At 42.9% G+C, this 11,683-nt stretch overlaps 1 protein-coding gene across 1 annotated transcript; it reads right to left on the bottom strand.

Annotated features, from left to right (window-relative positions):
• Positions 1-8,673: 8,673 nt before the first annotated feature.
• Positions 8,674-10,483, bottom strand: LOC308526504 (regenerating islet-derived protein 3-alpha-like; the record flags this gene model as incomplete). The annotated part of the gene is made up of 4 exons (XM_081101610.1): positions 8,674-8,799; positions 9,392-9,529; positions 9,727-9,845; positions 10,408-10,483. 4 exons carry the CDS (start codon positions 10,481-10,483, stop codon positions 8,674-8,676), a joined length of 459 nt encoding a protein of 152 aa, XP_080957736.1.
• Positions 10,484-11,683: the final 1,200 nt, after the last annotated feature.

Below are 11,683 nucleotides of genomic sequence, written 5' to 3'. Positions count from 1 at the left end.
TGTTATTCTACCAATCCAAGAACATGGTATGTTCTTCCAACTGTTTATGTCTTCCTCTATCTCTTTTTTCAACGTCCTGTAGTTTTCTGAGTAGAGGTCTTATACCTCTTTAGTTAAGTTTATTCCTAGGTAGCTTAATTTTTTTGGTGCGATGGTAAATGGGATTGTTTTTATAATTTCTCTTTCTGAAAGTTCACTATTGGTGTATAGAAATGCCTCAGATTTCTTGGGGTTAATTTTGTATCCTGCTACATTGCCAAATTCATGTATTAAGTCTAATAGCTTTTTGATGGAGTCTCTAGGGTTTTGTATGTATAATATCATGTCGTCAGCAAATAAGGACAGTTTTAATCTTCTTTTCCAATTTGGATGCCTTTTATTTCTTCTTCTTGCCTAATTGCAATGACTAACACTTCCAGTACTATGTTGAACAGGAGTGGTGAGAGTGGGCATCCCTGTCTTGTTCCTGTTCTTAGGGGAAATGCTGTTAGTTTTTGTGCATTGAGTATGATGTTGGCTGTGGGTTTGTCATATATGGCTTTTATTATGTTGAGGTATGATCCTTCAATTCCCACCTTGCTGAGAGTTTTTATCAAAAATGGGTGTTGAATTTTGTCAAATGCTTTTTCTGCATCAATTGATATGACCATGTGGTTTTTTTTCTTCCAATTTGTTTATGTGATGTATCACGTTTATTGATTTGCGGATATTGTACCATCCTTGCATCCCTGGGATAAATCCTACTTGGTCGTGGTGTATGATCTTTCTGATGTACTGCTGGATCCGATTTGCTAAGATTTTGTTGAGGATTTTGGCATCTATGTTCATGAGGGATATTGGCCTGTAATTCTCTTTCATTGTGTTGTCCTTACCTGGTTTTGGTCTTAGGGTGATGCTGGCTTCATAGAATGAGCTTGGAAGTGTTCCTTCCTCTTGGATTTTTTGTAGTAGTCTGAGGAGGATAGGTTTTAGTTCTTCCTTGAATGTTTGGTAAAACTCCCCTGTGAAGCCGTCTGGTCCTGGGCATTTGTTTGCTGGAAGCTTTTTGATGACTGCTTCAATTTCTTCCATAGTTATTGGCCTATTGAGATTTTTAGAAACTTCCGGATTGAATTTTGGAAGATTGTATTTTTCTAGGAATATGTCCATTTCCTCCAGGTTGTCTAGTTTGTTAGAGTTGTTCATAGTATTTTTAATAATTCTTTGAATTTCTGTGGGGTCTGTTGTTATTTTGCCTCTTTCATTTCTGATTTTGTTTATTTGAGTCCTCTCTCTTTGCTTCTTGGTGAGCCTGGCTAGAGGCTCATCAATCTTGTTTATCCTTTCAAAGAACCAGCTCTTGTATTCATTGATTTTCTGTATTGTTTTTTTTATCTCTATGTCATTTATTTCTGCTCTGATCTTTATTACCTCCTTCCTTCTGCTCACTCTGGGGTTTTCTTGTTGCTCTCTTTCTAATTCTTTGAGTTGTAGAGTTAGATGATTTACTATCATTTTTTCTTATTTTTTTGAGGTAGGCCTGTAGAGCTATAAACTTCCCTCTCAGGACTGCTTTCATTGTGTCCCATAGGTTTTGGGTTGTTGTGTTTTCATTGTCATTAGTTTCCAGGATGTTTTTAATTTCTTCTTTGATCTCATTGGTAACCCAATCAATATTTAATAACATGCTATTCAGCTTCCAAGTGTTTGAGTATTTTGGGTTGTTTTTATTGTAGTTTATTTCTAATATTATGCCATCGTTGTCTGAGAAGAGGCTTTTTATGATTTCAATCTTCTTGAATTTGGGGAGACTTTGCTTGTGACACAATATGTGGTCTATTTTTGAATCTGTCCCATGAGCACTTGAGTAGAATGTATATTCCGTGGCTTTGGGGTGAAGTGTTCTGAAGATGTCTACTAAGTCCATCTGATCTAGTGAGTCATTTAGGATTGCTGTTTCTTTGCTGATTGTTTGTCTAGAGGACTTATCCAGTGCTGTCAGTGGTGTATTAAAGTCCCCTACTATGATTGTATTGTTGTTGATCTCTCCTTTGATATCTTCCAGGAGTTTTTTTATGAATTTGGGTGCTCCTGCAATGGGTGCATATATGTTTACCAGGGTTATATCTTCTTGTTGTATTGATCCCTTTAGTATTATGAAGTGGCCTTCCTTATCTCTTGTTATGGCCTTCACTTTGAGGTCTATTTTGTCAGATATAAGTATTCCTACCCCAGCTTTCTTTTCCTTTCCATTTGCCTGAAAGATATTTTTCCATCCCTTCACTTTCAGTCTGTGTGAGTCCCTTCTAATGAGGTGGGTCTCTTGTAGACAGCAGATGTATGGGTCATGTTTTTTTATCCATTCAGCCACTCGATGTCTTTGGTTGGAGCATTTAGTCTGTTTACGTTTAAAGTTATTATTGAAAGGTACTTGTTGGTAGCCATTTCTTTTTTGTGTGGCTGTTTTCTTTCTGAGCTGTTTATTTCTTCTTTTGACACCAGTCCCTTTAGCATTTCTTGCATTGCTGGCTTGGTGGTGATAAACTCCCTTAGCCTTTTTATGTCTGTGAAGCTTCTTATTTCCCCTTCAATTTTGAATGATAGCCTTGCTGGATAGAGTAATCTTGGATTCAGTCCTTTGCTTTGCATCACTTTGTAAATTTCCCTCCATTCTTTTCTGGCCTGATGTGTTTCTGTTGAGAAATCATTTGATAATCTAATGGGAGATCCCTTGTATGTAACTTTCCATCTCTCTCTTGCACCCTGTAAGATTCTCTCTTTGTCTTGAACATTTGCCATGGTAATTATGATGTGTCTTAGTGTGGGTCTTTTCGGGTTCACCTTGTTTGGGACTCTCTGGGCTTGTGTGACTTTTTTCTTCCCCACATCAGGGAAGTTTTCTGATATTATTTCTTCGAATAGGTTTTCTAATCCTTCTTCATCTTTCTGTTGTTCTGGCACCCCTATTATTCGTATGTTGTTTTGTTTCATGTTGCCCCAAAGCTCCATTAGGCTTTCCTCCTGTCTTTTAATTTTTTTCTCCAAGTGCAGTACAGTTTGGGTGTGTTTTGCTTCCTTGTCTTCTAATTCACTAATTCGGTCCTCCGCTTCTCCTAGGCTACTGTTGATACTTTCAGTGGTGTTTTTTATTGCAGCTATATCGCTCTTCATTTATTCTTGGGTCTTACTTAAGTTGTTGATTTTTTCATCTGTTTCTTCTTGCTTCTTGCATAAGTTGTTGATTTTTTCCTCCATCTGGTTTATGCACTCTAGGACCCTTAGTCTGAGTTCTTTCTCTGTCATGTTGCATGCCTCTGTGTCACTTAGCTGCTTTTCTGGCGAGTCCTCCTTTTCTTTCCTTTGGGGGTTTCTTTGTCTACCCATGTTTGATCTCACTGACATATCTAGACGTTGAGTCGTTCAGTGGCTGCTCCCTGGGTGGCGGTGGCTCCTTGGGCTATGGTTGCTCTTTGGGTGGTTGCGGTAGCAGCTGCTCCTCAGTTGGCAGCAGCTCCTCTGGTGGGTGCTGTTCACAGCTGTGGTGGCTCTTCTGGCTGGTGGGGAGAGGCTTTACGTACAGCTGCTGTTCCTCAGCAGAGGGTGTGGTGCTCAGGAGGCTGCTGTTGCTTGGATCTGCTGCGTTGATTTAAAGGCACAAAATACAACACAATAAGGAACCACGTACCAGGCACTAAACACAAATATATTCACGATATTAATAACCCCAAATAAAGGTGACCACCTGAATTAAGAAAATTAGGGGATAAGGAAGAAAGAAGAGAAAAAGATAAAAGAGAAAAAAGAAAAGAAAAGAAAAGTAGGGGGGAAAAAGGAGTGTAAAAATGAAATTGGGAAAAAGGAGGGGGGAAAAAAGAGAAAAAAAAGAGTTAAAAGAGAGAATGAAGTAGAAGAGGGGAAGAGACTATTTATATGAGGAGAAAGCTCCTATAGAACCGCCACTAATCCAAAAAATTCCAGCAACAGCTCCCTGGAGATGAATGCAAACTAGAAACAACCAATAATATCAAGAGAGACAAAGGAAAACAGAAGCACAAAAATAACCGGGGGGGGGGGGGGGTGGAGGGAGGGGAAAAACCAGCAGAAAAAAAGAAAAAGAAAAAGCAAATCAGCCTCACAACCAGTCCTAAAACACACACACACACACACACACACACACACACACACAGACACACAAAAAACAAACAAACGAACAAAAACAAAAAACAATATACTCAACAATCAAGCAAACAGCAACAAAACAATAGAAAGATAAAAGAAGAAGAAAAAATTTGGATAGTGAAGAAAGATAAGGGATATGTGTATAAGGATTTAGAGCAGTGGATTGGAAATAGGATATATAAGTAGGGTGAAATTTTGACAGGAGTTAAACAGAAGGAATAGGGAAAATCTAAAGCAGGAATAGGGTAAGAGAAACAGGACAGCAAAAGGGGAAAAGTGAGGGAGAGGGCTTTAGCATAGAGGTAAAATTGAGGTAGGGAAAATTGATGCTAAAGGAACGATGAAAATAGAATGGAGAACACTAATCCCAAAATAAAATAAAGAGAAAATAAAATGGCACTTTAAAAAATGGTAAAATGGTAGCAGTAATAATACTGGTTAAAAATAAAATGTAGTAATTAAAAGGGTAAAATCAGGTGATGGAAAAAGAAGAAAAAAAAATTGGTTCCTTAGTTAAAAGGTGAAAAAAGAAAAAAAAAATTGCAGTAGTGAAGGTCCTTCGGTTCTTCTACTCGTCAGTCTGGCTCACCTTAGTCCTGCCAGGTATTCAGGAGAGTGTTGAATTTCCCTGCGATACACTGTTCCTCCATGTTTTAAACCATAGTCCTGATTTTAAAGCAGGCCATATTTGTGTCCCAGACTGCCTTAATTTGTATTTAGCTAAGAGTCAGTTTGTGGCTCAGCCTCTGGGTGGCAGTGTTTTTGGGTTGGCCTCTGAGGCTATACGGCTTCTCTACACAGTAGCAAGGGTTTATTTTCTCTATTGCACTTAAAACTGGTTTGGGGAGGTCAACTGTCCAGAGCTGGTTCTTTAATCATTACCCTGCTCTGTGTTGTTGCTGGGATTGAAAATCCCTCTATAGGCCAGACCCTGTTAACTCCCAGGGACTGATCAGATTATTTTAATCCTTGATCTCATTCAGGGTGGAATCTGGGTGTGGCTGTGTTCCTTGCCTGGGGGCTAGGTAGAGGAGTCTCACTCTCTGGAGAGAATGGCTGCCCCGATCCTGGGCCCAGGGGTGTCTCAGCACTCAATTCGCTGCCACCTCTCCCGGCCCCCCCTCTCTCCTCAGCCTCTCCCCAGATTCCATTCATCCGCACCTTCTCCCTCTCTTCAGCACAGGTGAGTGTCTGTATTCGAAATGTCTTATGAACAGGGTTCAGTGAAAACAAACAAACGCCGGCCGCGGAAACGGGGAAGGCTGAGTTTCTGTAAGCTCTTCTCTTACTGGCACTGCATGGTCTGGTCAGCTCTTCAGGCTGCCCCCTTTAGGTTCCGTAATCACAGAGCCCATACCTCAAATCCCCTGGCACCAAGAATCCCTCAGATCTCCTTTCCCCAGACAGGGGCTGTGCCTGTCCCAAGGGACGCGGCTGTCTGCCACGCTATCTCCCTTTGACCCTCTGGGCTCAGAGGTCTGGCACACTTTCCTGCCCAGATCCCTGGATTTTTTACCTTTCCAGGGGAGTTCTGCCCTTCCCGGCTGCAAACCGTCTCACCTGCTGAGTAATTTCGCCAATTCAGTGTGGGTGCTATTAGTTTCAGCTGCTCACTCCATTTGCTGCGGGACACGACCTGGGACACTTCTGCCTATATTGCCATCTTCGGAATCCCTATTTTTTAATGTCTACATGTACACTGATAGTCCGACAGAAAACTTTATGACTCCGTTTGATATTATCAGTGGGATTTTTGCTGCTGCATCACTGATGACAGAGATTTTACATCAGGTTTATATTTGTGACCTTCAGAGATATGCACGAGCTATTACTCTCATCCATCAGGCTACTCCTATTATGAGACTTAACAAAATTCATCACTGAGAAAAAAGATTCACAATTGTAAATGGAAGATTATAAGAGAGGGTTTCGTGTGCCAGCAAAAGTTACTGGCATGCCATGTTTGGCACGCATGCCAGGGGCTTCCCACCCTTGTTCCATTGACACAACCCCAATATTAGGCTTTTAATTTTACATTTCCTTATTTTCTGGCACACTAAGACGCTCCACTTTTTTTAAAAATATATTTTATTGATTTTTTACAGAGAGGAAGGGAGAGAGATAGAGAGTTAGAAACATCGATGAGAGAGAAACATCGATCAGCTGCCTCCTGCACATCTCCCACTGGGGATGTGCCCGAATCCCAGGTACACGTCCTTGACTGGAATCAAACCCGGTACCCTTGAGTCCGCAGGCCAATGCTCTATCCACTGAGCCAAATTGGTTTCGGCAAGACTCTCCACTTTTATTTGATATATTACTTTCTGTCTTAGGTTCGAACATTTCTTCAAGAAGCTCTTGTTCCGTTTATTGGAGAATGACATTAGAACCAAGGCCAAGGTACACGGGATGTCCCAGTTTTTGAGTTTTATATTCCTCTTCCCCCAGATTTATGGAGGTATAACTAGTATACCAAAATGCACGTAACTAATGTTTACAATTTAGGAGTCTGGACTTATGTAAACACTTAGGTTGCTATCACCAGGCCCAAGTTATTAGCTATTCCCATCACCTCTGAGAGTTTCCTTGTGTTCTACTATTTGTTTATGGGTGTTTCTTTTTGTGCTAACAACACTTAACATGAGGTCTACCCTCTTAAGATATTTAAGTGCACAACACCTTATTTGTTAACTACAGGTGTGATGTTGTGCCACCGATTCTCAGACCTTTACCTTCATCTGTTGATAGGAGCGAGGAATTTCTGGCCTTTATTCTATTTATGTGGTATATGACATTGGTTGTTTTCCATATGTTGACCCTTCTTTGCACCCCAGAAATAATTCCCACATGTCTTGCTGTATGACCCTGTTAATGTCCTGTTGAAATTGGTTTGGTATCATTTCGTTGAGGATTTTTACATTTGTAATTATCAAGGTCATTAACATGCAGTTTTCTTTCGTTGTGGTGTCTTTATCTGGACAGATTCAAAATGGTTATTTTTCTCTTCATCACAAGAATCTGGTGGAGTTTCAGAAGTAAAACCCATGAAAGAGTAGCAACCTCCCTAAGACTGCAGCCTCCTGCAGTTTCTCACTCTTAACCCCAATCCACACTCAGCATTCCGCAATGTGTCACAATTACCATTTAATGCACCTAAGTGCTCAATGCTCCAGCAGCTCCAGCTCCAGCAGAAATGAGAAGGCCCTGCTCTCTGGAGCCTCAGCAGGTGTCAGGGTGACGAGTACAGGAAAAGTTGTTGGCTTTCAAATTGTTCCGACTTTTTTCTTTACTAAGAGTAACAACTACTAATGCTCTACATTTCAGGTGGTACCACAGTCCAAGTACTCAATATTTTATAAAAGTTAAGGTCCAATTTAGATTGCAAGTTAAAGGAAACAACCAGTCCTCTGGCCAGAAATGTCAGAAGTGCTGTTATAGTAGCACCAGGGGCTAACAGTCACCCACGATGCTGCTGGTGCCATACCATCAGGAGGTGGGGGCAGCAGGGGGTGTAGCGACCAGTGTTTTGTCTGCGCACGACGTGAATCCTATGTGAACAGGGCCCACATCCTCATCGCAAATGTGCTGATGGGGACGTCCCTGTGGTTATTGTCCCAGGGGCCTGAATGAAACGCAATAAAGGCAGCACCTAGATTTTCTCCCTCACCCACTGACTCCTCAGTCTTGCTATGAGAATGGAACACAAAAATGCACAAGTATTGAGTAAAATTTTTATTATTCCACTCTGAGACTTCAGGCCATTGGACACAAAGAACGCCTGAAATGAGGGCAAGGAGGAGGGAAGGTCAAAAAGAAGAGGCTGGGTTTGAGGGTGTGCGAAAATATTCCTTTCTGGTGAATCCTCACTTGGTCCCACGATGAGCTGCATCCCAAACTCAGGCTGCTGGCTCCAACCTGACCTAATTCTTTTCCTTCTTTTTTAAATTGATTTCAGAGAGGAAGGGAGGGAGAGAGAGTGATAGAAACAGCAATGATGAGAGAGAATCATTGATCAGATATCTCCTGCATGCCCCATACCAGGAATGAAGCCCGCACCTGGGCATGTGACCTGCCTGGGAATCAAACTGTGATCTCCTGATTCATAGATCAACGCTCAATCACTGAGCCACGCCCGCTGAACTCACCTAATTCTTGAACTTGCAGATATAGGGTAACATCTGATTACAATTATAATCTTTCCATTTCAGATATCCTGGAGAGAGAGAAGAGCTAAAGTGAGTGGGGCTGGTGGAGCTCAGGGCTCAAAGGAGAGACATCCCAGACTCTGGCCTAGGACTCAAAGCCCCGCCCTCATTGTCACCAGGGACTTTCTCCGGCAGGGGTGGGGGGTGGGGGGGGGGAAGGTAACTCACTGAAAGGAGAGATGAAAGGAGATGGGAGAAGACAAACCAACACTGCATTTCCCGGCTCAGGAGAGTTCCCTGAAGGTGAGGCCCAGAAACGAGGATGAAGGGATGGAAAGGTTGGCCAGAAGGTAGCTCTTCCTTTCTTACCTTAGCTTCGTGACAGGCTCCCGCAGTAGCCAGGATTTGAAATGGTGGCAGGATTTTTCTCCCAGGCAAGGTAATCCATCACATTATTATTACTCCACTCCCATCCACCTGCATTGGTTTCATAGCCCTACTGAGTAGAGTTGGAGGCAGGTGAGGTTGAGTGGTCATTAGAGGTCTCCATGCATGATTCCCTCAGGTGAACACCTGACCCCCCCCTTCAGGATCATGGAATTTGGTCTGCTATTCCATATGTTGTCACAGAGCTTTCCTCTTTCCTAATTCCTTGCTCCTATTGGTAAATCCAAAAGTCAATAATCATAAAGACCAATGGAACCACTCAGAGTAACATGTTACTGGCTGGACAACAATTGGCAGTGAATTCATAATTACACCCTGAACCTCAAAGGCAATGGCTATTCTACAAGGAAAAATGCATCTCATCTTCATGTAGTATTCCTTACTGAAGCTCAGAGAACTGAATTACAGGGTGTCATGTCTAAATGGTATACAAATCTGGACAAGAGGCAGATAAACTTCAGCTGCAGACTACCGACCTTCACAGAACTCAGCTCTTCACCTGGCCTCCAGGTCCTTCCTTTCCCCCAAATGTCCCTGCAAATCTCTAAGCTCTGGAATTATCTGGGCAGGCACAGGGACAGGGAGTGGGCCTGAAGGGCCATAGCAGCTTCAGAGATAACAGACAGGTGATGTCATCGCACCTGTGTGGGATCATGAATCCCAATCCAGATGTTTTGGTAGCTGATCGAACTGCTCTTGACCAGAGAGGCCAAGAAGGATGCTTCAGCCCCAGTGAGCACAGACACGAGGAATCCCGATGGTCGCTTCTGGCAGGCAATCTGTGTGGGGCAGAGACAGACTGAGGAGGAGGTTGAGACATCCCTGGGGTAGGGCAGGGCTGAGGGGTAAGAAGAGGTGTGTGTGTAAAAGATGAGAGTGCTCATTCTCACTCCCAAAAAAGTCTGGAAAATGGAGACCATCCCCTCTCCCTCCTGTCTCTAATGTAATACTTCTACCTGTAAATGCACCTACTCACATCTGCCTCAGACCAGGATTTTGGTGTCTTAAACAAAGCATAGCAGTAGAAGCGATGGTAATAGGAGCCTTCAGGACAGGTGCTCGGTAGAGCTTCAAGTTCCTTCTTGGACTCTTCACCTGGGGTGGATGGACGTAAGAGAGAGAAATGGAGTGAAACAAAGTGTGGGAATGGGTGTTGGGACTGTGGGAATATTTGTGAGCCAGTGCTTGGGGGAACGAACACCAAACTCTTGCCTACCTCTCATCATTTCCAACACTTTCAGGATTTCTTCATCTTGAACTAGCTCCCTTATTAAATGAAGAAGCATCCCTTTTTATTCTACCATCCCCTTGTATTCCAAAGTCTAACACTTCCCCCACTCTGAGCTGACTGTTCTCACACCAAGTCCTCCAGTCATTCTCCTGCTTCTCTCACTACTGACCCTTCCTGCTGTCTCTCTTCATCCTGCCAAAGTCCAAAATGGAAACCATCTCATTCCACTGTTAATGGACCTCCGTGGTCCCCCCTCCACCCCATGAGTTACCCTGAAGGAAGGAGTGACGGTGGAGGAATGGCAGGCAGTTTCACTGTGTGAGGAGATACCTCACCATTGCCACTTGCATCACACAGGAGGCTTCCTCCACCTCTTGGCCCTGAGCGTTCACAGGGAACCCAGTGCTGGAGGCAGAGACATCTCACCTTGCACCTGCGATAGGAGCATCAGGCAGGAGAACAGCATCCAGGACACGCTGGGCAGGGCCATGGGAGGCAGCATTGTACAATATCTGTGACTTGAAGAAGCAATCAGAGATCGTTAAAGAAGTGCGGTCAGAGAGAGGGCATGTAGGGATCCCTCTGTTCTCCCTCTTGTCTTTTCCTTTGACAACACTCCTTGGAATCAATTGATCTTGGTGACATCTATCCCCTTTTATAATCCTGGAAATAATTGGAGAATCTGTACACTCTCTTACCCCTAAAACTGATTTTCTTTGAAGACCAGAATCCTCCTATAGCCTTTCCCCAAATGTGTGAGGTAAACCCCTGCCATGGCTCTCACCTCCTCTCAGCTCCCACTTAACTCTTTGCAGGTAGCTGGATGGTTGGTCACGTCAGAAAAGACTCAGCTTTTATAAGAGAGTCTGAGGGTGTGGCCTTGAAATGAATAGCAGGCATGTGGACCAGGACAGGGATACCGGGAAAGATCTTGGCATTGGTTCAAGGAGGTTTGTGCCATGGGTAATAGACTATTGGGGGCAATGGCTGGTAATTGCCCCAGATATCACTTCTTTTCCGTTAGCAGGCCAGCACTTTTCTTAGGAACAGGTGCAGTTTGGACTTTATCATCCTATGCCCAGTTTTCTTATTCTCAAAACTTCCTGGAATGAAGGTAGTGTGGCACAAATTGTGATGTTATGTGGTTTAGAAAATGTGGCATTGAATAGATAAGAAAAACATTGATAATGTTTGTTTTTGTTTTGTTTTGTTTTTTTGTTGTTGTTTTAGCAATCTGCCAAGTACTGGTCCCTCTAGGCATGTGTATGAATAAGTTTTATTTTTTCCTGTATATATATATATATTTCTTTAAACCTTGTATTTTAAGAATAAATAAAAGTAAATCACTAAGTAAAAGTCAGGTGTGTATAGAAATGGGAATGATTGCTGAGAAATAAATATTAGTTGAGGGGAAAGAAACAATTAGAATTAAGGGAAAGAGCAGTGGTTCAGAGATGCTGTTACAGGGTCTTGTAACTCCGTGGGAAACCAGGAGGGAACAGCAGATGAATAGCCATGCCTTCCTCCCTGGGGGAAGCCTGAGACCAGTTCCTCAGCTCCGTCCAATTCGGAGACGGCCATGTGCCACTTCCAAATGGCATTCTCAGATTGTGACCTGGAGACCCACGGGGTCTTCAAGACACTTCCAGGGAGCCCGTGAACTTGTAACTTTCATAATGATACTAAAATGTTATCTGTCTTT

Source organism: Myotis nattereri (assembly GCF_964212035.1).
Source record: "Myotis nattereri genome assembly, chromosome: 10".
Classification (NCBI taxonomy): domain Eukaryota; kingdom Metazoa; phylum Chordata; class Mammalia; order Chiroptera; family Vespertilionidae; genus Myotis; species Myotis nattereri.
Note: the sequence above shows the minus strand (reverse complement) of the source record. Positions and strands in the feature narration are given on the sequence as shown.